This window comes from Oryzias melastigma, linkage group LG3 (genome assembly GCF_002922805.2).
Source record: "Oryzias melastigma strain HK-1 linkage group LG3, ASM292280v2, whole genome shotgun sequence".
NCBI lineage: Eukaryota > Metazoa > Chordata > Actinopteri > Beloniformes > Adrianichthyidae > Oryzias > Oryzias melastigma.
In genome coordinates this window covers 26,974,472-27,001,679 of record NC_050514.1, presented here as the reverse complement: position 1 = coordinate 27,001,679, position 27,208 = coordinate 26,974,472, and the positions used below count along the sequence as shown (strand labels likewise).

Below are 27,208 nucleotides of genomic sequence, written 5' to 3'. Positions count from 1 at the left end.
AAAAAAAAAAAAAGAGGCTGACAAGGTACAGAGAGCGTGACTCACGGGGGAGACATTAGCTCTGTGACGCACGATTGCACATCACACTGAGAAGCCTTGGAGCAGCGTGGTGGGAACTGCGGTGCAACATCTGCCATGATATGAGAACGAATCCTCTATCATGACTCGGAAAAAATACTGGATTGTTTTTCCTCTCCCTGCTAAATATGAAGAGTGAGCCCCTAAAGTTCTGTCATTTACAGGAGGAGGAGACACTTTAGCCCCCTTAAGTCTGACCGTCGATCTGCCAAACTAAATATTGAATGTCTTTTTGTCCAGCTGGGACTTGTGTCTGTGTCAAGTCAGCTCCTTTTCGCTCCTCCACCCCTCTTCCTCCTGGGTTGGCTGGACCCACCCAGCCAGCAGCAGCAGCTGCTGCTTCCTCTGACTGTCAGCAGAGTCCGTCGTCACCCCTTTGTTAATGTCTGTGCGGCTCAGGGAATCTCAGCACAGTCATAGGAAGACTTCCTGAAGCAAGCCAGACAAAAAATGCTTGACATGAGCGGCATGTTGAAAACCTCTCGTGGTACCTTACACTAACATACCGTATTTTTTGGAGTATAAAGCTACGGAGACACCAGGGCGTATCCCTCCGCCGCGAGGGTGAACCGTGTCAAGGAGAAGCGCATTTCTTCATGTGGCTGTGCTCTGATGCACAAACGTTTACATTTAAATATGTTTTTGTTTTAGTATGACCTTTTTAAAGTTATAAATGTTCTTCTGAGCGCCATCAGTGCAACAATAACGTAGCTGATCGGCGACTATTGATGACATCACTGAGTGGGAGTGACGTCCAAATTGGAGGACACTATTTTTCCCTAACTCTCCGTTTAGAGGGCTAAATGTAGGAGTAGGGAGAAGCCAAAGGGATAGGGGTAGAATTTGGCCTTAAACTTTTTGTTGGAAGTGGCCAGTTGAACACGTATTGCCAAGAGCGGCGTGAACATAGGTTTAGTCATGTTTTTTTTGCATAGTTTGGCCCACGACTTATTCTCAGGTGTGACTTATAGGCCCAGTCACTCCTCCTTCCCCTCCATTTGAGGGGGCAGTTTAAGCGCTAGTCATCTCCAGGAAACGTATTTGTTAAATCCGACCCTCCAAACAGAGGGGTACAAAGTCCTCCATCGCGAGGGTAAACCGGGTCGCACTGAGAAGCGTTTTTCTTCATGTGGGTGCGCTTTGAACCACAGACATTTACATTTAAATGTAAGTAATGACTTTTTATTGTAGCTTGACCTTTTTAAAGTTATAAAACCACTGTTGTGTATATTTGAAAGCTGGAAGCTCCGCGCTAAAGCTAGCGGACCAGCAGTTATTTTCATAACTCTCCGTTTGGAGGGCCAAATGAAGGGGAAGGGTGAAGGGAAGAATTCGGATTGGGCCATAGTCTGGTAGCAATGAATGATAGCTCACCATGAAATGTAATTTTTTTGTGCACCTCTCAACTCTAAATTAAGTAATTTTCAGGGAAACAAACTTACGAGTGAAACTATTTATTCTGATCTCACTCTCCGTCCCACTATTTTGGGTCATTCCTCATTATTTTCCAGGGTTTTCAGGGCAGAAACTGTGCCCTACATTTGTGTTAAGAAAGCCAGCAAACCTCACTAACCCCGTGCCACCAGTCACATTCCTGGTTCTCAGAGTGAAAACTCCGAAGTCAGCAAAACCTGCTCGCTGCATGTCCCCAATTGCCCGGGGCGTCACATATCAGACAATCCCTGGATTCAGCACTACTGGGTGGGGAAACAATGGAGAACTTTCTATAGAAGCTGCAGTGCTCTGCATGCAAAGGCCAAATTGCACACAAGCCGCCCTTTTAAAAAGAATCGGCCGTCTATTTGGCTTCATATCTCAACAGCAAATGTTTGCTAACAGCCATCTTCCCTCCTCTGTCTGAAAGTGGGGAGATCTATGATGGCCATTAGCTGGTCTCAAGTCTCCTGAAGAGTCTAATCAGCCACCGAGTCTCGGTGTGATGCTCGTTTGTTAATCAATCAGTACACTGTCAGCTCCAATAGATGTTTGAGTGCCTCTCAATTACTGAGGCTTGGCAGGGCCACAGTTAAAAGCCACATGCAAATTGTACTTTTATTCACTTAGACTGCATTCTATTAAAAGTAATAGAGACAATCACTGTTAGGAGAGAATAATGATCCCCTGCCAGTTTCTATAATAACAACACACTTTCTCCGCCGTTAAAGAAAAAGTACACAGTCACCACATAGAATAAAAGCTGTAAACAGAAAACATTCTATTACTAATCATTTTGTTATGAAAAAAAAAAAAACAATAGTCAGGGATCCCAACCGGAGCAGGGGGATCACCTACTTGTTGCAATGATGCTTCAGGTGTTTCTTGTAGCCATCGTCCAGAAGAATGTGCTCAGGGTTGTGTTTCCTCAACCACTCTGCCTTGTGGATGTCGAAAGAGCTGGACTGAGTCTTCATCTTCTTCCCCTTCCTGCCCCGTGGGACGGGAGCTGACAGGCCTGGTGAAAAACGAGAAGGATTAAAGCCACCGGTGCTGTAGAGGAAAAGCACTAATTCATAAATCTCTCCTTTCCCAAGGTGCAAGTGCTGCTCTGATAAGATCAGTTAATGAGGCTTTGAATTCCTGAGACTCACCCAGGTGATTCTGCAGCTCCTTTGTGCGCCCATCCTCGGTCGGGGCAATGAGGTCCCACATGAAGCTCTTGATTTTGTCATCGCCGCGGTAATGGACCAGGCAGTACGCCAGCAGGGCCCTGCAGATGGACTCCACGTCCCACTCGGTCAACTGTTTTTTAAAACGGCCGTGGTTGAGAATATCCTTCCAGCGACCCCATCTGGAAAATTAAAGGAAAAAAGAATGATTTTAAAGCTGAAAGTAGACCCATGTGAGTTTTGGGTGTGGTAATGTTGGTCATTAGTGTTTTAACAGACTAAAGCTAGTCTTCAATTGCTTTATGATAAAATTATCCTCAAGTCTGACTTTTCAACCAGACATGTAGCTCTTTTACTTCTCCATTGTGGCTCTCTCCTTAAGAAATAATACGATTCTTTAAATTTTAAAAAGTAATTATAAAATATGAAGTTAAGATAAATCAAAATATTGATTTGCACCACAGAAAATAAGCACAACCACACTTAAGCCACACCAAATTATAACCAGACTTTCCGTTTTTGATCAAATTCAGGATTTTACGTGTTCTTATGTTTCAAAAATACAGTAAAAGTCACTTAGTTAGCTCTGATTTAATTATAGTCAGTTACATTTACAAATTTGTGGACTAGATGGACCACAAATGGTGGAATAAGCCTTTTTTTAATCCCTGCTGACATTATACAACCTACTATTATATTAGATGCTTTAAGATGATCATATGTAACACAAAGTATCTTATTTTGAAAGGAAGTCATGTGACCCTTCACCTTACAGCATGTCCTACCAGCACTCACCACATGAAAGCAGCTTACACTAATTTGCACATTTAGTTTGGCGGAGATTGTTACAACAGATGCCGTTCCTGACACAACCCTGTATTTTATCCGGACTGGGGACCGGCACAGGGAGACACAGATTTGGGCCCCCGTGGCAACATAGTCAGGAGGCCTCTGGGAAACAAACAAACCCAGTCCTTCTCTCAACCACTGGAGCCATCCAGCTGTTTTCTCTTAAGACCCACTCCAATGGGTTGTAGAATAGATTGAAAGAATACATTTTTTGTATAAATTTTGTAACTTTTAGTGAACAAAGACTGACATTCTGACCCCTCCCTTATGCTTTTCTGCATCCAGACTTCTGCAGCTCACATTACACCTCAGATAAACCAATTAGAAGCAGACCCTGCATCTGCAGCAGAGTTCAAACACATTGATAACTGATCCACGTACGAAAGTTAGCCACTGGAGAGAACAAAAAGGAGAAATCTGTATCACTCTGGGCCACTCCATGTCTATTCCTTAAGAGAGACGTTGGTTTGGTCCAGCGCTCTGAAGGTAAACTATTTCTCTGTAGAACCTATTGTTGAATTTGAAACTTTATTAAATACTGTTGATTTTACAATTTGTTATTTCTTCATTTTGTTGAGCTCAATCTTCTCCTGAATAAAAGCGCAACAAACTGGGTTCTACAAGTTTTTCAAGTAAAATTTAAGACCTTTTTAAGACATAAATGTCAAAAATTAAGACCAATTTCTCAGTCTATTCTCCATGTCATAAATATTTCTCATTTTATTAATTTATTCCCATTTTAAGATAAAAACTGTAGCTTCTTATCTTGTTGTTTGTGCCATGATGCTTTAGCGTTCTTATTTTTTTCAAGGCAGCAGTGGCTATTCGGCATATTGATCCACATCAACGGGTTATTTACGTCTTTTGAATTAAATATTCGTGGTAAAAAAAAAATATATTTTGAGAATACGAGATATATATATATAAATATATATATTTAAGACTTTTTAAGGTATTATTTTCAAATTCCATTCAATGCTTTTAAGAAGTTTTAAGACCCCATGGGAACCCTAAACAAATGAAAATCGTCTTTTTTGTGTGTTTTTTGTGTGAAAATCGTTAACATGTTCTTGTAGCATTTTTCTCACAGAAGACTTATGCAAAACTGCATTTGAGTTTTTCTTAATTCAAATCCTGTTGAATCAGGAAACTGGAAGCTAGAAAAAATTCAGACTACTGAGACAGCGGTTGAAATGGGCGTGGCAAAGTCTCTTCCCCACTCTTGTGTGCACTGTGGCCCGATCACACTCGGGTGTGTGAGAAATGATGAGCCTTCCGCCTCTGGCTCAAAAGTGCATGGCTGGATTGATCCAATACTGCTCGTTGTCATTTATGTGCTGCTATTGCTAGCTTGAGGCTATAAGCTTGTGCGAGAGCGCAAACAGAGCTCTCAGCGACAGGGAGGGGGAAGGAGCCAACAGTCCTACCCATAATCCACAACTGTATTTCTAATGAGCTATATATGTCTCAAAAAAAGACATTTACAAGAGAAAAAAAAATTGGTTGGAGTGGAACTTTAATGTTTTATGCCAAAAAAAACACAATAGTTAATTTATATCTATCACAATAGTAATAATAATAGATCTGTGTCTGATTTTTCTTAAGGGTGAAGCAGAACTTTGTGGCTCAAGTCTGTTTAATCTCTTCAAGTGTTGACGCCTAAACTAGACATTTACCCGTATACAAGCAAGTTCTTCTCCACTCTGAAGCACTCGGTGCGCCCGTAGCTGTTGAGGCGATCGTTCCGCCTGAGTTTAGGCTTGGTTTCGTCACCGTCACTTTCCCCCTCAGAGAGTTCTGCCAACTCGTCCTTGGTGGCGCTGAACGGTCTGGTCTGCTTCCTGACGCGAGGTGTGTCGATCACTAAGCTGTTCTGTGAAGCAGATAAAGGGAGAGGGTTTATTTTTAGAAGATTTCAATGTTAAATAACAGTTGAGTTTTCAGTTGCAACACTTACTCTGCCGTTGACCATTTCCATATCAATGTCAGCCTTTTTAGCCCACTTGTCCCAGAAATTAGGGTCATCCAGAGAGATGTCTGTGCGGTTTCCAGATGCTACAAAACTGGCCTGTAACAAGACATCAAAGCCTAAATCAAATTTGAGATTTGGCCATCTGCTCCCAGCCAACAAACAGAGGTGGCCAGTGTTCATTACCGTGGTGAGGTCTGAGTGTACACACGACTACTGAAGGATAAAAATCACCTCATTTGGTAAAAACAAACACTATTCCTTTGTATTCACCTTAGCAAAAGTGGACCCACGTCCCTCAGACTCGATAGTGATAGTTTTTGTTCTACGCTGGAGGATCTGGTCAATGTCCTCCTCACAGAATTTGGCCCCTTCGTCCTCTTCATCCATGATGGCCCCATAGGCGCCACGCCGCAACAGATCCTCAATCTCCTTCTTGGACAGCTGCTGCTGCACAGCCTGAGACACAACAGAGTCAAGAAATCTGAAATTCCACACATTGTCGTGTCTCATTGTGTGTCACGTAGTATCACAGAATTCTGGTGTACACAGCCAAACATGCATACATGCACGTATTATTCAAATCACATCGGCAGTCCAAAATGTGACCCAGCTGCTGTCTTCTATGCAAATATGTTCTGTTAGACCAGATGCAAAACGCAGCCACTGAAATACTTCAACCTCCTTGAACTTTCAAAAAAGCCTCAAGAGGACAGAAACTGTACACCTACACACTTCATGCAGGGCTGACACACACCGTCGCACACAGAAGTCGGAGAGGATTAGATACATATCAAGAGGAAATTCGACGACCTTCCAACTGTTTAGATAGTTTACTTGCTTTGCATCTCACTCCTGATTTAATCTCTTGAGCGCTGAATACTAGACATGACATTTTTATCAAAAGCTCTACTCTCAAGGTAAAAGGAAAAAAAATGGTTCCTCTAAGCTAACACTAACTGCTTTTGAAGTCACGATGAAAAGACAATTAGAAAATGAACATGAAATGAACATTTTTCAGTAATTCATTTCCTTTGGTTAGTTCTAATCAGGGCTGGGTATCAATAATAATTTCTATAATCGATTCGATTCACAAAAGCCTGATTTTTTTTTAGATTCTTTCGATTCACTCAGTTCAATTCAATTTTGAGTTTACACATTTATATACATTTGTTTAGAAATACCTTAATAATCTACTATATGTTTTGAATATATTTATATTAATCTGATACAGCTCACATACTGTAATATGTATAACTAGATTGTTAATGGCATACAGCGTTACATGTTTCTCAAAAGGAGACGCTCTAACAAAAATATTTAAATCATTAACATAGTAAACATTGTTCTGTCTCTCCTGGAGGGGGTTTCAGTTTGACCACTAGGTGGCGATTGCACTACAGCAGTACACTTTATTTCATCAGAAGAAGAAAATATGAGTAAAAAACTGTGTTTTAGACCACAAATTGTTACTTTAACAATATTTCCTTTAAAAGAGTTTAGAAAATTCATACCTGTGAGATTATAAAGATGTTTGTTAAGTCAGCAATGTTTGTTTAGGTCGACCAAGAATTAGCATTAGCCGTCCTATGGTAAATTCCATTAAATGTTAGCATCAAGCTAGCGGACTTTAGCTTTATGTGATGAATTGATTTATATTTTTTTAAATCGATTATTGATCTGTTAAGCTTAAATCAATTCAAATTGATTAATCGATTTGATCAATCCAGCCCTACCCAAACGCCAAAGTGACAGGGGGGGGGGCTGTACGTCCATAACATGATGAGTTGGGAGTGAGAATGTACATTCAATGATAGAGAATAAACTTGTTCCAAGAAAATAATATTATAAAATAATATTGCAGCCAATTCTAAATAAATGTGGCATAAAAGCAAAAATCTCTTTTTTGCTTTTTTTAAAATAACAGTTTGCATGTTTCAGTGCTTAATAACCGTCTTTATTCCGGCCCACTTGGACATTTCTCAGACTTACGCCTCCCCCGGAGCCTCCTCCCAGGCTGTTATCTCGGCCGCTCATGCTCTGCAGCACAGCTTTGTCCAGGCCCAGCTTGAGGCTTGCTCGATCAAACATCTCCCGCTCGTATGAATTCCTGGTGATCAGTCGGTACACCTTCACCGCCTTGTTCTGACCGATCCGATGACAGCGAGCCTGAGCCTGTGACGCACACAACCACTGATGTTAAGTCCCAGCTCTCAGAACACCACTTTTCTGTGGCGTCTGGATGCAGACCTGCAGGTCGTTCTGTGGGTTCCAGTCGGAGTCAAAGATGATGCAGGTGTCGGCTGCAGTCAGGTTGATTCCCAGGCCTCCCGCTCTTGTACAGAGAAGGAAAACGAAGCGGTCCGAGTCGGGCTTACTGAAGCGGTCAATAGCAGCTTGTCGCAGGTTTCCACGAACACGACCATCAATCCGCTCATACAAGTACCTGAAACGTGCACAAAGCAACCAACGATTAGCCACCAGGTGTCCATACAATATGTGATTTCATGCTTCACTTAAGAGGAGACATGTGAGCTACTTATAGACTGAATGCAACCAAACCAGTTCTTTCGTTCTCCCCCTCGACTTAAACGCCTTTCTCAAGAAGTCCTTGTTTAAAAAGCGGCTATGCTCTGCCACACTGCGTCCATTTTAATTCTCTCCCACAATCCGACCCCCTTGGCCTCCCTGTGGTAATCCACTTCCACTCAAGAGAAACCTCACAGAATCAAAATACAACGTGTATGATGTGGTGGAGCCCTGAGGGCTTCCAATAACCCACTCCTGAACTCTGTCTGAGGTCTGCGCTGTGCAGCTCCTCTCAGGGTTACAGCAGATTCATGTTAGCTCCAGCTTCTGGGAGGAAGCCAATGGAAGGAGATAGAAGGGAAAACGCAGATCCAACAGAAGGAGATGTGTGAACTGAGGGGACGGATGGAGCGGTGACATGCCCTCACTCCTTTATTGTGATTTATTAATTGTTTCTTTCCATGCTAAACCCTTCAATCTGTTTCATTTAGCTGTAGTGGAGGCTACAAGCTTGGTTTACTGGGACCACTGACTGTATATGAGAACCCCCCCGCGTTCCAAACAGGAAGTGCCCTCTGGCTCTAAGAGGCCAAAATCCCATAGACTTCTAATGAGAAACAAATAGAAATTACTGTGACAAAAAAAACATTTTAGCTTTACTAAGATGTTCTTGCTAATGATATATTTTTTTATTTTTGCAAAAAATTTTTGCTATTTTTTTCATTATGTAGTGCAACTTAGAAGCTTCGATAAAAAGTGGGTGGTCTTAAGTCAAACGTCTGATTGAAAGATTCTTCCGAGCTAGCTTTCAGTGGAAGGGGTGTGGCCTTCCAACAAGCTCATTCCTGATAGGCCGGAGGGACCAATCACTGCTAACTGACTACGTCTCACCAAAACATGCCGGCATCCATAATGGCAAAAAAAAAAAAAGAAGACTAAATAGACATGAGAGTTGGAAATGAACCTTTTTTATAGGTGATGTCACACTCACTCTGTGCAGTTTTCTTATACAGTCAATAGTTTGAACACAATGATTTCCTTTCAATAATGAGAACCTCAGCCCTGATTGGGTTTGATTTACTTTTATACTATATGAATCTTGATCTATGTAAAAAAAAAAAATGGTTGACTTTATACAAAACAAGATTTGATGTTTTCTTTTACCAAACAGTTGAAGGTATAAATCAAAATTCTCAAACTTCATTACATAGTAGCATTTAAATGATTCTATCGCTTATCTGAGGTCATCGGGCTGGGTTTCTGTGTTGTGGCCTCCTCCCCTCATGATTATCTACCATCTCATTCTGTGGTGATCTTTGAGGTGGGTACGATTTCTAGGGCAACATGAACATTGTGATGCTGTCACAGCAATACTCAAAGGTAATGACAAAGTGTGTGTTTCTGTGATGGCTAAAGCAATTGAATGAAAATAACTTCATTATGTGTCAGTGGGGGGATTTTTAGAGGGGCCTCTGCTCAAACGAAAGATGGCGCCAGAGTGGATCTGTGGCCGGAAGCGGAAACCGTGATTTTAGCCGGTTGCGTAGTCGGACATTTCCTAAAACTTAGTAAACTCTTTCAAAAGGAGATTTTAAAATCTTTTCATAACTATCAGCTTTTACACTTTTGAATGTGAATACACAGTAACTGTTTTTTTCTCTCCGCGAATCAGCTGATCATACAGCTTTACCGAATTTTAAATGTCGTTTTTCACTTAGAACAAATGTCAAAAAGGGTCAATAAAAGAGAGATGAAACGGGATGAAGGGTCGAAACCTTTAAACTATGTATTTCTTTTTTCTTAATTTTCAGACACCATATTTTTTCTCTGTAGCCAGATTCTCTTGGATTTTTTGGCAGACTGTGGTGTGTGAGAATTTTCCCTTTTTGTCTAGTTTACCAGTCTGTTCTGCTAAAGCTAAGCTGAGAGTCTGCCTGACGCTCAACACAAATACAATCTAGTGAAGGACGAACAAACTTTAAAGAAGGGGTTTTCCTTAAACACCAACTCCGATGTTTTTGGAGATTTTAATGTGTTCTTGTGACATTTTTCAGATGATGGACGACTAATATCAAGAAAATTAATCTCAAATTTGCATTTCTGAGTATTTCTTTTATAAAATTGCTGAGAATCAGGAGCAGATGAAAAAATGTAATTAGAAAAGTAACTAATTTGTGATGCAGAAAATGCACTGGGCAGGCCACAAACTCCTTGCTCCAAGCTCTCAGCAATGGAGCAAAGAAAAGGGGGTGGGATTGCACCATGCCAATGGTCCCGCCCACAACTCAGAGGTGAATTTCTAATGAACTACTGCTGCTCTGCAGAAACTAAGTCCTACAAAACGACACAGGAATGCTTGATTTATAAGATCACTGGGGAGACTTAAAATAAATCAAAAAACGATCAGAGTGGGTCTTTAAGCTGATAAGATATTTTTTATTGTTTTGTTTTGTTAGTGCGACCAATGAACGAGACTAAAAGCTAGGCTCACCATTGACAACATATAAATCTCATTATTTTAGGTTTATCAACTGCTTTTGATTTCTTTGAGCAGAGAAACCACATAACAAGGCACTAAAAACAAAAAAAGAAAAAACATTACTCAGTCACATGATACGTCACATGATAACACTTCCTTACCTTCTCTGAATGAGGTAGTCTTCTAAGATGTCCAGGCAGCGCACCATTTGAGAGAAAATGAGCACTTTGTGGCCCCCAGCCTTCATCTTAGGCAGCAGTTTATCAATGAGGACCAACTTTCCAGCAGACTGAACCATTGCCTGAAGGTGATAGTCGGGGGCAGAGGGGTTATAGACTTCCCTGAAGTCCTCTAGAATCTTCTCTTCTGCTCCTGATGTGGAAGACGTGAAACATGTGTCAGTAAAATCCTAAAAACATTACAATAGAAAAAGCAGAGCTGCACATTCACTTATAGTAGTAGTACGATACTATACAGCTTAAATCTGAACTTGACAGTCATAGAAGTGACCCTCCTACCTTTGATGAGGTAGGGGTGGTTGCAACACTTCCTTAGTTCCATCATTGTGTTGACCAGATTGGGCATGTTTGCCTGGCCCGCTCCTTTCGCCAGAAAAGAGAAGTTCTTCTCCAGGATGGCGCGGTAGTATTTCTTCTGGATGTTGGTCAGTTCAACCTCAATGATGGTTTCTTCTTTAGGAGCCAGTTTCTTCTCCACATCCTCTTTCAAACGACGCAGCATCATGGGTTTCAGGATGCCCTGCAGTTTCTGCACCTGTTGGCCGAAAAGGGGGTGGAGTCATGACAGGCGATGCTTGTGTGAGCTACTGATGTGGATCTTTTATTGTCTTTTCAAACTTCTTCTAATTAACACAGTTATTCTTTTTTGTGAAAAATTCCTAATAAACCAGAAAACCACTTATAAACACTACATTTTGAAATGCAGCTGTACTATAAGAAAAAACTAAATTTCTCTTAAAGATTAGAGATAAAAAAGAAAAAATACTGAATCTTTTATTGTGCTTATTGCAGTAAAAAGGATTGTGTTAAGACTATTCCCTCCATCAAATGTTGGGCTAAATTGTCCGAACATTTGGCCCAATATCTTGTAGCAAAAACAGCTGATGCTAAAATATGAATTTCAATAATAATTTTAAGAATTACGTTTTTTTTTTTTTAATGCCTCTTGCAATCAAATAAACTGACAGATTAAACAAATCCCCCCAAAAACATGAAATGCCATTTTTATGATAAAAGTTTCCCAAAAAAAAGACAAAAAGAAACAGTATAAGGATGGTAAAGTCAACAAAAAAAATATATATTTCTTTATACGATTGCTTGAGGATGTGAGGGCTTTAACCGCTGAGAGGGTTTTTAAGAAATCACTTAAAACTCGTCTTTTTTGATTATATTTTAAGAATTTTTTACATTTCCTCATATTTCATTTAAAACTTGATATTATGAACTGTTTTCCCTTGTTTGTTTTGTGTAATGTATTTTAGACTGAATTTAACTTGATTCAACATTATAATCTAAAAATGTGATGCAAGACAAATATATCTAATGTTAAAAGGGAATCACAGCTGTACAAGAACCTCAAATGAGAAGATTATTTGAAGAACTAAAAAAAAAACATGAATTATTTGCTTTTAGCCCTAAATGTTTGGCTTTTTTAGCCAAACATATTGCAAAAAGTCCTTTTGTGAGATCAGTTTTGTGATAAAACAGTGTTTTTTAATAACACTAACATCTTGTACAATGAAAAGGATAACACATTTTTGTTGCCTCTAGACTCAGCACCACACATTAAGCGGGACTGTTCCAAACAACTACATTTTTTACTTTACACATCAAAGACACATCAATGGTCTTTTTTTCAAGGTCTGTTTAGTGTTTTTTGGCTACAACTGCAAAGCCAAAAGCAATATGTAGGAGCTGTGAAAACCCTTTTCTTGTGAGAAAAGTAAATTAGCATAATTTTTACCAAAAACTGATTTCCTTTTAGTAAATCCTTCTTTGTAAGTAAGAGACTCCTGTGTTTGATTTAGCAGTAATGATGAAATTCTTTGCAAACAATTCATTTAGTGCAATGATTTAAGTATGTTCACAATGAAGGATTTCAATGCAAACATTTAAAAACGACAGTAGTCAGTAGCCCACCTGCTCCTCGGTCTTCAGGTCTCCAAACTCCTGCATGAAGGTGTTTTCTGAGGGGAAGCGCGTCGGCTCCAGAAAGTGGAGGAGGCTGAACAGCTCCTCCACTGTGTTCTGCAGAGGCGTACCCGTCAGCAAGACCTTGTGCTCCTTTAAAAGGAATAGAGTGTGCAGTCAAAAATGCATGCCACTTTTAATAGCAGCATAAATCGCTGGACTGAATTGAAACTTGATAGTGTGTAAAAGCTGAAGGTTTAGGTACCAAATTCATGAGCTTGAAACCTTCCAGAAGCTTGCAGTTTTTGTTCTTGAGGCGGTGGGCCTCGTCGATGATGACGCAGCGCCACTCGATGGCGTTGAGCTCAGGGCAGCCGCCCAGGATCATCTCGAATGTGGTGATGACAGCCTGGAACCTGTAGGCACCTCGTATCGCACGACCCTACGGGCAAAAAAGTTTTGTCAGGCACCTATGAGTGTGGAATGCGTTATTTGCCCCATCCCCTGGAGGAGCTGTAGACACAGCCATGCTGGGGAACCATTTGGTGGTTTAAACCCTGATAGCGAACCATCAGGGCCTACAAAGCCTTCAGTGAAGGCTTAAAATTATCTGAAAATGAGTAAGTCACAGAGAAATGTTTTTTTATAAATACATTTGTCCAAAATATATTTTAAATCATTCTAGCTGTTTTGTCAGCTCCTCCCAGACTGTTTTTTCACACGAAAGTTTCTAACCAATCAGATTTTAGGCCTCACTTGTTGCTAGGTTCATGAAAGTCTGCCTTACGCTCATACAGTCAATACTTCCGTCCTCACTTACAGATTTGGGGCGGCTTTACATAAAAAAAAACCACTACTGATTAAACCGTAGGTGATTAATCGCGTTTATGTTGATTCAAACAATCAGAATTTGAGTTAGAGTCTCTGTAGCTTCATGAGGACGAGTGATTACATAACCGCCTCTAATTGGACAGTCAAAGCTCCCGCTACCAAAAGCTAACTTCTGTACTTCAAACCATAGGGAGTAGCTGCACTTGATTTTTGTTTGAATTACTCAATTACTTTTGCAGTTAACAAGAGAAGAGGGCAAAGAAGTTGATTTAGTAGCGGATTTATTGCATAAGCCGTTCTTAAGACGGACTTTTCCGGAAAAATTGGACGTCATCAAAAAAGGCAGAGCTAGCAAGCCTCTCAGCCGAGAAAAGGATCTGTCCGCCACTTTCAGCCTTCCAGCAGCTCTGTCTGGGAAGGGTAACAGAGTTTTTTGATAAAGATGAGGACAAAGGGGACAGTATAAGAACTTCTACGCCAGTTTTATAAAATGAATACATTGGAGTCCCACTCCGGTCATCTTTTAATCTATTTTAAAAGCATTCCTTGTGGTCTTTAATTAGGATTATGCTGTTTTTAGCCAAAATCTAAAAAAAATCTGTGTTGTTTTCGTGGACATAGTTTCTGCAGAGCGGCAGGAATTCATTAGAAATTCACCTCTGAGTTGACGCAGAGTAAACCTGAACCCATTTCCCATCATCCCTTTGCTTACACACTTTCCTGTCATCTTACAGCCCCTCACATCCCCAGCCGGACGTAACCAGAGCAACAAAAATGACGATCAGTATTCAAACAGTTTTGAGCCAGATGTCAGCTCAAACGAGGAAAACAAAGACGTATATGGATCTATTTGTCTGCAAGCGAATTTTTTCAAAAGGTATTCTTTTATTTGCTCCTGATTTACACGAATTTGAATAATAAATACTCAGAAATGCAATTTTTAGCTTGATTTTCTTTATATGTCTTTAATCACATGTTAAAAACACCAAAAAAAACAATTTTCATCAGAGAGGATGTTTAAATAAAATAAGTAAAATATAATGTTCACTTCTTCAGCCTTAAAAAATAAACTTTTCCCAGATTTAACTTCACAGACCATCTATAAGCATGTCTCTTCCTTAAAGGATACCTACAGCACAACACGCGCTCCTGCTTGTGAGCCTCACTGCAGTTTGTTTATCTGCCTGTCTGGCTTTGCATCGCCCTGCTTCTCCATTTGTATCCATTGCCTTGACAACAGTCCTTGAGGGATACTCGGTTATCGTGTAACCCTCCCTCCCACAGCGAGCCAGACAACACACTGCTGTGGAGGAGCCGCTCTCTCTGATACGGCTGAGCGGTGTTGACAGAGAGCTCCCCTTGGGGAGCGCTGTGACATCACAGGCAGCCTGGGAGACAGCCTGGTGGCAGCTCTGCTCCGTTTCGTCTCCCTCACCTTAATTCCCGCCACGGTTCGCTTGCACACTAAGAGCTCCTAACTGCCTGTTGTGAAACATCACATGGCCTGCCAACCACAGAAAGCCTCTGCCCAAGGCTCACTAACTACCTCTCAGCCTACTTATTGTCTGCCACACGCCTCACTATGGTTCTTGTTAAGATGCCATCTCGGTGTTGCACGATATCATGAGCCAAATGGGTGTTAAAAACATTACTTGATGTCATTTTGCTCATTATTTCTTTAAAGCCCCAAAACAAAATCAGCTGTATTAGAAAATATCAATAGAAAGATCAATTGGATAAATCATGCCTAGAAGAGATAAACAATTTAGTTAGTCTTTTTCTGCAAATATGTTTATCTGCAAAAACAGAGAAAACCCCAAGTTCAGACACCCCTGTCACATCCTATGATTCCACAGTTTTATTTACTCCCAGTATTTCATAATGAACAGAAGTGTTCAAAATGGCTGCTTTTCATCCTTAAAGTGTAATTATTTTTGGTCATTTGATGTAAACCCTTGTAAACCCAAACCTAAAGTCTCACTCCAAACATCTTTTGATCCATTTCAAGTGTTCCCAGCGGTCTTTAATTAAGATGATGTTGTTTTTAGCTAAAATGTTGAAAACTTGTGTCATTTTCTAGGACAGTTTTGGCAGAGCGGCAGCTGTTGATAAGAAATTCACTTCTGTGTTGTAGGCACAAGTCCATCTGTTTATACGCTCTCCTGCTAGCTTACAGCTCCTCAAAACGCCAACTTAACATTAGAGGTGCAACAAAAATGGGGAATAATACTGGAGCTATCAAGTCGTACAGTTTTGAGCCAGATGGGGTTCAGATGAGGAAAAAGAAGACATTTACGATCTAGTCCAGTGGCATCCAACCACAGGGCTGTGGACCGGTGGCGGTCCGTGGATCAATTGTCACCAGGCCGCAGAAGAACTAATAAATTATACAAGTTTTTTTTTTTTTCTTTTTAATCCTGAATTCTTTTATTTTGAAGCTACACTTTTGATCACTTGAGCTGTAAAGTTTGGTCAGGGGAGCAAAATGACTACATCTGAAAAATCTTTTATTCTGAAAAATCTTTTAGTTTTGAAAATCGACCAGATTACAAATCAATCACTTGAGCGCTACAAGCAGTCAGGCAGCAAAGCAGTTTTGCGTCTGCTCCTGATTTACAACAATTTCAACAGAGAAAAACGTAAAAATGTTATGTTTAGCTTAATTTTCTTTGTCGATCATGATGAAAATGCTACAAGAACAAGTTAATAAAAATTTCACCAAATTTAACAGCTTATATCATTTCTCTGACCTAATCAGGTAATGCTACAAAAACCACAATACCAGCTTTATATCACAATAGCTTGAAATGAGGAGAATTTGAGTCATTTTTTGTAAGGTGCTTTGCTGAAATTAGAACAAGTTAAAAATACAATCTAAGCTAAAGTATCTGGGAAAATCCTTCCAGGCTGAAGATTTTCAGTCATTAGAGCAGCAATGGATATAATGTGTAATTTTTTTGGTGCTCAACAAAATGTGATGCTTCTTTATTAGAGGTGTGTATCTTTTCCTCTCACATAATTTGAGACATGATCCACAAATCAATACGTAAAAGATTCAAAAACCTAGAATACAGCCAATTCTTTTATAAAAAATGAATATTTTCTTTATTATTCATTTGGCATTTCAAACTATAAATTACAATGCCTTCTTTTCCATTACGATACATTTTTAATTTAAGCACCAAAACCAAAATGTCATTAACGCAACAGCTTTAACCATTAAAACCTGATATTTTGGTCCTTTTAGACTGTTAAATATAAATATTCAGACTTTGTTAGAAGTGCTGTGATAAAAGGGTTATCTTCAGCTGATTGTAGCTCATTTATTTTTTTATTCAACCTTTATTTAACCAGGTGAGCTATTAATAACATTTTCTTATTTATAGTAATGACCCAAGAAACTAACCCGACTTGGTGGAAGCAAGCTTGTGATTGGACGTCTTTTTACTTGCATCATATATAAAAAACAGTAGCGTCACAACAAGAAGAGAAACTACAATTGATTGTTTCCTTCCCAATTGATTTTATATATTTCAACAATAATATTTGCTCAAATTTGTGGTTTTAATGTTGTTAATCTCATAACTAGATCATGTTTTCATATCTGCATCCTTTATATTGCCACTCTGTTTGCCACAACAAGCAAAGAATCAAGCAGGGTTAAACAAATAGAAATGTTTTCTTCTTTTTATTTGAATATTTAAAGATAGGGATGCTGAGTCGATATTCTGATTTTCTTATGAACATATATAAATATATATATATGTAGTTATATGTAAGTGGTAGCTAGATTAGCAGATGATAAGCTAAAATATGAGGAACATTTTGTTAGAATATAGCTCCTTTTTTTTTGTTATTAATGTTGTTTATCTGTTTATTATATTGGAATTGATGATGGACGCTTGTTTTATGATTTCTCTGCGTTTTAAATTTAGAATTGTATGATTCACATTAAAAAATGTGTTTATGAAAAAAGAAGTTTAAAAAAAGTAGGAATATTTTCTTCTAACATGAAAATAAGTATAAATAGAAATGTTGCATTACCTGCGATATTGCTAATGTGAATTATTTTAGGTAAATCTGGTTGCTAAAAATGCTGAAACAATTTACTCTAATTGCTGAAGAAATTTGCTGAAAAATTTGCTAAAAGACTTGAAAGAACTATGACGGACTGCTGAAGTTGGCTTGAATTTATGAAAAATTGTTGTTAAGTTTGCTTAAAAATCCTCAATACAAGCCAATTTAGCAAAAAAATTAAGTGTGTTACTTAAATATGAGCTAAACTCTAAATTTAGCCAAAAAAGTTAGCACGTTGCTAAAATACTAGCACAATTTCAAAATAGCCAAAACATCCTAATTAGGAAAAACATAAAACTAAACTCAAAAATAGCAAATTAGCCAAACAAATGTCAGCATGTTGCTAGAATGTTAGAAAGAAAAATGCATAAAATAACCTCAGCAGATGCCAAATGACCAAAATGAGCTAGCATAATGCTAATATAAAAGCTAATTTCCAAATTATTTAAAAATTACTTTAAAAAATTGTTTCAAAGTGCACAAAGCTTTTGAAGAATTTCTCATTTATTTCCTATGAGGCATGTTTTGCTCAATATTTCACAAACTATAAAGGTTATGAAAATCAAAAGTACAAGCAGTAATGACCTGAACAAGCTGAAAATAGGCTTTTGTGTTGTTAATGAGTGTGGTGTCCATTTACCTGAGCATCCCTGAAGTACATCTCGTACTGCTGGAGCATCTGCCGACTGACGACGCTCCCGTGGTAAACGATGACGTTGAGGTGGGTCCACGTGTGGAACTCGCGTTCCCAGTTGGCGATGGTGGAGAGGGGTGCAATGATGAGGAAAGGCGCCTTGATGCCAATGCGATGAATCTCCTCCAGGAATGTGATGGACTGGATGGTCTTTCCCAGGCCCATCTCATCAGCCAGGATGCAGTTGCGTCTGAAACGAGAATAAAGATTACAGCTACAATATCAGGAAAATAACATCTGCTGTTGAACGTAAGAAAAATTAGGAAAACATAAAGGAAGTAAACTCCCATGAAGGGGAAAGAACGGTGTACAAACAGGAGACAAAAAAACATCATGATCAGCAGTAATAAGACGCTAAAGATACGAGATAGGACATAATGCCTATGTTTTGTAGTGTGCTCTTGAATTCCATTAATTCAGCTGTCCGGTGGGTGGGGGTATTATGCCTTGATGCTAATTGCAACGTGCAGCTATTCCCACTGGCCTCTTAAGCAGCCCTCTACTTTTGATGAATCTCCTTGCGTAGGCATACACAAACTCCTGCATGCTCACACACACAGCTAAAACCAATTCCCAGGGTTAATGCAAGCACACTGACACTGTTCTCCAGATGTACTCTGCGGCTCTTCTTCAGTAAACGTGGGCGAAGAGAAGAATCGCTGCTGCAGCAGCGTGCACCTTGACAGCGAAAATGACTTCTCATGGCTCAGAGCAAAACAAATGAACCCAGATGGTAGAACAGAAAACATAACGGGTCATTTATTGTTCATTATCAGGAGTCTCCAAACACCCACAAGATTAATTTCAATGCACTCGCAGATGTTTTTGTTGTTTGGGAAATTCTCCTTCTTATAAATGGGGGAAACATAATAAAAAGAGCACTTTGAATAATTTAAACCTGATTAACAATCTGCTGAAGGAGTATAATCTGGAAATTATCAATTGCAGTCAATTGGAGTTTAAATATAGACTTTATTAAAAAAAATACTGCTAAAATATTTGAGAAAACACATGTGATCACTAGATTAAATTAAATTAATATTACAACGAGCATGATCAGGGTCAAAGGCCCCAATGACAAGTTCCAGTCAACAATTACTAAAATGTTAGTGTTTTCATGTTTTTGGTCACATTTTGCACTAAAAACAACATTAAATTTGACCTGAAAACTCACCTGTTGTACCAGTTGAACAGGAGCCAGTTGACCCCCTCAAGCTGGTAGTCCCTGAGCATGTTACCGTTCCTGTACTCCCTCGAATGCTCCTTTTTCTTCCACAGGTTGGCTGGGGGCCGCTCCTAAGGGACACATTATTTATATATCTAATTGTTTTCAATCAAAATTTGTATTATTTTTTTAACCCCCTTAGGGCCAAATTCAGTTTTGGTAACAGAAAAAATGTGATATTTGGGGAAAATTATCATATGAGGAAGTAATAGGTAGTTAGCATTTAGCTATTGCAAATCTGCCCTGAAAGGGTTAAAGCGCATTGTGTTGTGCATCCTGATTGGCTGTAGAGCATGTCAATCAACTCCTCCGTGCTGTGTATCCAGATTAAGTTTGCCAAATCAACATAAATTTTTAATCGTGAGCGGATCTTTGTTTTATTAGAATACTGGACTTATTTTCTGAGTATGAACAAGAGAGAAACGTATAAAAATGCTCACGTCTTTCTGAGAAAAGTGAATAAAGTGGGGTTTTACGGTCTTGAAACTTCTATGATTACTGTAAAAACAAAAAATTCAAACCGACCAAAACATTTTTAGAACCAAACCAAAAATGAGGGGACAGCTGTAAATTAGAATTATCCCCTTTCTCCAACAACCCAGTGTTACAAGCTATGTAAGTGTATTCTTTTGCATGCTTTATCCAAAGCAGTGGCGCTGGTTTTATTCACTAAATACAGTTACATGAGTAAATATGTGAACCCTTTGGAGTTACTTGTTTTTTGCATTAACTGGACACTCAATTGAGTTAAAAAACATGAAAAAACATAAATTGGTATGATTTAAGGGGGCACTGTTTTCTCCAACGTTGTGATTTAGATTGAGAATAAAAAAAAAAACAACATGTGTCCATTTCACACGGAAATTGAGGTACTCCCAAAGAGTTCACATACTTTTTCTTGCAACTTTAAATGTTGGAAGTGTTAGAGAACAATCTCTGGGAGCCAAAAAAGTATTTTTGGTACAAAATAGACTGTTTGGTTCAACCCACTTTAATGATTGAAAATTGGAATTGGATATACAGATGAACAGCATTAAATGAGAATTTAACCCTTTAAACAGTGTAGCACATATAGAAAACATGTTACTCAATCTCTTGAGGCAATAAGCAGCAGAAAAAAACTTATTTTTAATCAATTTTGTCTTAAAGTTCAAGTTCAAGCATTTCTATTAATGCATTTAAATTTTAATTTTTTTTATTTCTAATTGAATTTTGGTACAAATTTACAAAAGAACTTTTCAAAAAAGGAAATTTATAATGTCATTTTCTTCATCATTTTAATTAAGTTACAGAATGAACGATTTTGAAGAAGAAAAAGTAATTTAGAGAATTGCTTTTTCAATGCAGATACATTGTGAAAATGAAAAATCATTTCCAGTATTAAATAGAATTTGGAATTATGAGTCACAAATGCTTCCATAGTTAAAGGGTTAAGAGAAGGTAAATAGAAATATGGTGGCTACATGACAGGTAGCTAAAACACTACAAACTCAAAAATACCATGAAAACACATTAGAAGCTATTAGTAGTAGAAAAGCATTACAAGTATTCATTTTTTTAATTTAGAAATCTTCAATAACAATTGATAAATATTACAGTAGACAACCTACTACCATTGCAATAAATAATATCAGTCATGTAGCAGGTTTTCCTTTAGGTCTGCAAGCATGTCTAACCTTCGAAGGCATTTGAGATTCGGTGCAAAAAACTCCATAGAAGGAGATTCTTAAAATACCAGAAACATAAGAAGAAATCCACCCCCGAGGAAAAATGCACGTTTGACTTACCACCCTCCGAGAGTCTGGCTTGGCTGCCTGCAGCTGCTCAAACTCTTCAATCTTGCTTTGATCCACGTCGTCCTTCAGCTCCCAGGTGCTGTCCTCATAAGGCAGAGAGCACCACTTCACCAGGTAATACACCACTTCCTGCAGCAGGCAAGGACAATTAGCGCTGGAAAAGACTAGAACGAGGCCAAGCTTTGCTTTTATAATATCATCAAATGCTGTGAGGAATCCCATTAGGGTGGCCTTGGGCATTTTTTAAAGATTCAAAGACATTGCTAGAATGGCTCTTGTACTGAAAAAAGCACAGTGAAAGGAAACACCTAGGAAAGGTGTGAGAAAAGCACATCTAGAGGCACAAAAACGGAGGAAGATTTACATTACCTGCCCTGTGTCTTTGTCCTCACAATACGACACTTCCAGTACTCGGTCCACCTCTAGATAATCGGGATTAAAAGGTTCCTCCTCCATCTGAGAGGAATAGAAATACAGTAAAGCACCAACAGCAGAGCCCACACACCATCTGGATTGTCACATACATATTTGAGTTTGGAAATTTAACACAAACTGTAAACATCACATGCAATATAACTACAAGTTTCTCCTGAAAGACTTCCAATTACATAAAGAAAAAAAAAAAGAACAACAGAAACAGCCTCACATCTGCAAAGAAGAGGGCCCTCTGTGCTTGTTTCATCTTGAAGCGTTTGATCTTCTGCTGAATCCTCTTGTCCTTCTCCAGCTGCTGCTCTGTGGCCCACTCGCAGTGTAAGTAGGAGCTAACAACCGCACACAAATACGACGGAGGTGAGAAACTGCAGAAAACAGGTTTTTTATGGCGCCTGGGTGCGCCGCTCGTCACAGCTTTATTTAAAGACCCGCAGTGTGAGCTGTTATTCGGTCAACGATGCCATTCATGCCGAGGGCTTTATCAGAATTTGAATAAGAAGCATGAATAAAAAGAAAAGGGTTAAAATTTTAACCCTTTCTCTTTGAAACAACTTTTTGGTTTAATAAAAACAACTTAGTTGAGGAGAGAAATATCCACAACACAGAGATTATTTTGGCTATAATGACTCAATCAACTTACTAGTTCTTGTATTTTACAAAAAACTCCTCCACTTCTACCACCACTCCCGGGGAGACCTAAAGAAAGATTTAAAGCAAAATTAGAAGATAGTAGAAAAAATACAGAGATTTAACATTTATTTAGCTCTTGATTTGGTTTTACATCAATTAACAAAAATCTTTATTTTTTTTAACCAACTTAAAAAAGAATATTATCACAAATGAATAGAAACGAATAGATAAGCAGGTATTTACCTCCTTCTTTGCCATTCGAGAAGACATGATTTTATCAACGATGGCGGCGTCCTCCTCTGTAGGATTCTCCTGAAATTAAATTCAAAATGACTTTAAAAGCAAAGAAAAAAATATTCAAAGAAGTATTAAACAATAATGTTACCAAATATTTTTTGAAAAGTTAAACATCTTTCCTTTAAATAAAACTGAAAACTGCATCAAATCTACACAAAAAATAATAAAATCATGAGCTTTTATAACATGATAAAAAAGGGAATTTACAATAAAACATTTGCTAAAAAATCCGACTAATTCTAAAAATTAACACATTTATTTCATTGAAGAAGAGTGAAGTGAGCAGAAAAGAGTATCCTGCACTTGACGAGGTAAAAATGTTCATATGTTGTTGATTTTATGTAGTATTATCTTTATAAGGAAACCAATGACATTAAGATTAGCTTAAAATAATTATTTCTCTATTGTAAATTAATACAAATTTAATAATGATTGTGCATTTTTTGCCAAAATTAAAAGGCCTTTTTTTTTTTTATTTAAGACGTAACTGATGCACAGCAACAGTCGCTCATTACAAATACAATTCTGGTTTGTGGGCGGGACTGTTACCCAGAGCAACCCGCCCCCTTCCCCGTCGCTGAGAGCCCTGTTTGTGCACTCATGCGTGAGCTTATAGCCTTGAGCTAGCATTAGTAGTGCAAAAATAACATCGATCAATGTTTGATCAACCCAGTCATACAGTTTTGAGTCACAATTCTCTACAAATGAGTGTTGAACGCTCATCAGGTGCTCACAGGGGAGACTTTGATTTCATAGTCTTTTCAAGCATCTGGTTTTCATCTGCTCCTGATTTGAGTTAAGAAATACACAGAAACACAGTTTTAATCTTACATTTTTTCATTTGGGTCCTTTATTGTAAGAGGACCCATATAAAATAATTAATAATATTTTTTAGTAACACTTTTTCAATAATAACATGTTAAAAACACACAAAAAAAGACTATTTTCATAGGAGTAGGTCTTTCAACAAAAAGAAACACTCAAGATAACTTACAACAAACAGCTGCACGGACGGTTGCTTGGATGCTGCTGTGTTGGTTTTCTTGGCTTTAACAATCACCTTGACTTCTTCATCGGACAGCCTGGTCTCCAGCTCTTCAGTGTACTTTTTTCGCTTCACCTGTCGGTTAGAACGCCTCTTCTGGAAAAAAGGAGAGAGAAAGAAGCAAGTAAGACACTTTTAGAAGGTTTACTTGGAAATTTAAAAAACAGGAGATATGTTACAATATCATTCACCAAATACAGTTGCAATAGAGTTCACAGAAATGGTTCATTAAAACTCTCAAAATGTGTAATTCTCTCTTGTTGAATATATTCACATAAACACTAACAACACTGTTGTTGTCTGTCCTTTATGCTCCATTAAAATAAACATCCCTCTGTGGTATTTGTAAGCATACAAAGAAACAAATAATGAAATAAATCGGATTAATTAGTGAGATTAAATGTTAATCAGTGAATATGAATTATCATAAATGTTGGTCTCAATTTAAAAAGCTCTGAAGTCATTGATCATCACACTACTATATATGATTTTGATGTGAAAGGATCATGCTATATAGATAAACTAATAGAGCAACTTTAATGTTCAAGGGAAAAGATTCATTTATTTTATTTTAATTTAATAAAGACCGTGAGTTTGCAGCACCAACTGCTTCATCGAGGGTCAAACTGTGGACAGTATTTATTATTTATTCCATTCAGTTTGTAAGGATGCTGTCTGGAGGGTAATCGACTTTTCAACAGATAAAAGACAAAAGCTTTTCGTGCAGAAATCCACATAAATAAAAGCAGCTCAGGCCGAGTCTTCCCTGTCAAGTCTCTATAATTGTGTGGGCTCCTGCATCGATACACAAACCCCTCCAAATAATAATGTGTAGTTAATTAGTAATAAATGCCACCGAGGCAAAATTAATTAGGTGTGCAGCACAGTATCCCAATGGAGATATACACTTACATCTACAATGCCGAGCTGACCAGATAGTGTTGAGTCAAAGCTGCCACGCGTGCTGCAACAAAGGGCCGAGCCCTTGAGGAAACCTGCGTGTACTATTACTGTCCGCCACGCTGCCGCCCCCTCTGCTACAGGATCATCCTAACTGAGTCATCAACAGACTGTTTTAATTAAGGCAGGGGCAGCACTTAACAAGCATAATTATATCACAGGATATAGTCCGGGTTGGACTGTAAAAACAGGGGGGCGCTGATTAAGAGACATGTCTTTCTGACGTGATATTCTCCTCAACTGTCAACTTAATCGTGATCTTTTCATGGTTAAGAATCCAGTTTAACAGACTGCAGAATAAAAACATGCAGAACATGGAGGAATTTAACCTGGATGCATGAAAATATGCTCAAGACGAAAAAGATAAATCTTAAAAATCAACTTAGATATCTTTTTCATGCATTATTTTAAGCTTACATCCATGTATAAATATATTTTTACTTTACTTACAAATATAGCTAACAGCTTTTTTGTTGGTACAGGATTTCATACTATTTATATCCAGTCATTTTCTGCTGAAAAACATAAAACACTGTTTTTTTGTTAGCATATTTACACTTGTGTAGGAAATATTTAGCCATAATTATAAGTTAACTATGTAAATTTTCTCAGTATTAAATTAAACAAAATATCCAAAAACAATATACTCATAGAATAATTTATAGTCTTTACATAAGTAGATTATTGTAATCAAGTCAAATCTTCCCAAAATGCTCGAGTGAAAGTTCAACACCAAAAAAGATGAGGCAGTTTCTGGACCTTAAATCGATGATGTCATACACAACACAGACATCCATTTCCCCTTCCTGTTTCCCATCTACTTAAAGTTAAAGCTCCACGCGGTACAGATGACGAAGTATCACAGTTTCTGTGAGAACAGACGACTGACAGACAGTACACTTTGTAATACATCCGGATAACATAGACTGTCAAGAAATAACACTAGAATGGAGAAATCATCTCAAAGTTGAACCAAATAGCAGACTCCTCCCACTTTGAGCCAAAATTGCTAGCTTTCCAAACAGTTTAAATTGTTTTGAACACAAACTGGAGTCTGAAAGTCACTTATAATATGCACTTAAACAGCACATGTCAAAAAAACAATGGGCTATGGTAGAGTGTCCAGCCTGATATTGTAAGGTCATGAGTTCAAATCTATAGTCAAGACTCTAAAAAATGGAACCCAGTGTCTCCATGGTTAACTCACAGCATTAAGGGTGGATTGGGGGCTAAACCATGTGGGAAAGCTTGTGGGACTTTCCTCCATACATCCACACACTTCATACTAGTGCACTCAAGAATACGAACATTTTGAGTTTTGACAATGCACAGCGTTCCATGGATAACCCAACTTTTACACTAAATTTAGACTTCTACACTCAAGTCTTTCATAATTTCTGACTTCAAGTAAGCTGCAACATGATTGCAGTTTTCTTCAGGAACAAGTAAATCAGTTCTTAACAGACATTCTCTTCTTTGCTTCAGGCACAAAGAGGAAAGCCTTGTTTGAGTTTGAGAAAGTCTGACTATTTGCAGTTTGATCAGCAGCAATACCAGAAGGATCTTCTCTTATTTTGGATTTAATTATTTATCTGTTAATATACAACAGTCATTAAAAACAAGCAAACCTTTTTTAAATCTTTTTCAGAAAAATCTGGGAATAATACATGTAAATGGGTTTGATAATCCTCACCAGAATTAAGTCATAAACTGGATTAAGAAACTGCAGTGTTTTGATGAAAGAATGTTACATCTGCCGATTAATCTGAAGATTTAGCTTAAAAATATCAAGCAAAGGGGTTTGCGTCAGTTTATGACTTTGTAAGCTGACAAAGTTTGGCGAATAAAAAAAATAAATAAATACATTACCAAAAATGGGTGTTTAATTAATAAAGTTCTAGTAAGGAGTCATTTCATACACAAATTAGCAGGAAGAAAAAAAAAGTATTTTTGTTTTACAGAAGTGTGAGTTATCAGATCCTAAAATGCATATACTATAGGGAACAGTCTACTCTATAAAACAACATTTTTTTAATAGAAACTTGAAGCTCAGATTATAGTTTGGTTATTTTTTACCATTTGCTGCTCTTGCTTTTTAACAAATTCAATACATGTTTAAGTTTGAATGCAATATTTACAAAGAAAAATGTGGGTTAATAGAAGTATTGTTTTCTGTTGCATTTTAAATAAACATTTTTTGTTAATTAGCTGCAGATAATGTGTTTTGGGAATTTCTAGAAGCCTGTTATCATCTTACTCCAAACCATTTTTTAATATGATTGCTTACAGCTAAATGTTTCATTTTTCACAGTTTAATTACAACCAACTATATTATTTTCTAATTAAAACATCTTTTAATAAATGTCAATAACTTGTTGAAAATTGTGAATTTAGGGACTTTTGTTGATATGTTGGCCAAGATTGTACTGGCTCGCTGTCAGTTCTCTTCATCATAAACAGAGACGGGAACATGCACTTGAGATAGCCACCCACTGCATGACCTCAACATGAACCACGGCCAATCTTTCCAGGCTCAAGCTAAAGCTGCGAGTCTTCCT

General features: G+C 38.1%; 1 protein-coding gene across 7 annotated transcripts in view; it reads right to left on the bottom strand.

Annotated features, from left to right (window-relative positions):
* chd9 (chromodomain helicase DNA binding protein 9) overlaps positions 1 to 27,208 on the bottom strand; it is a gene marked incomplete at its 3' end in the record, with an annotated part of 97,014 nt that overhangs the window by 12,702 nt on the left and 57,104 nt on the right. For all 7 annotated transcript variants that reach the window (XM_024296024.2, XM_024296025.2, XM_024296026.2 and 4 more), the window contains 19 exon segments: positions 2,371 to 2,530; positions 2,667 to 2,866; positions 5,210 to 5,406; positions 5,491 to 5,601; positions 5,776 to 5,961; positions 7,495 to 7,677; positions 7,753 to 7,948; positions 10,672 to 10,882; positions 11,029 to 11,284; positions 12,670 to 12,813; positions 12,926 to 13,102; positions 18,209 to 18,452; positions 19,437 to 19,558; positions 21,275 to 21,412; positions 21,653 to 21,739; positions 21,930 to 22,047; positions 22,359 to 22,414; positions 22,592 to 22,660; positions 23,640 to 23,786. In XM_024296024.2, coding sequence (XP_024151792.1) covers positions 2,371 to 2,530; positions 2,667 to 2,866; positions 5,210 to 5,406; positions 5,491 to 5,601; positions 5,776 to 5,961; positions 7,495 to 7,677; positions 7,753 to 7,948; positions 10,672 to 10,882; positions 11,029 to 11,284; positions 12,670 to 12,813; positions 12,926 to 13,102; positions 18,209 to 18,452; positions 19,437 to 19,558; positions 21,275 to 21,412; positions 21,653 to 21,739; positions 21,930 to 22,047; positions 22,359 to 22,414; positions 22,592 to 22,660; positions 23,640 to 23,786 — 3,002 coding nt within the window.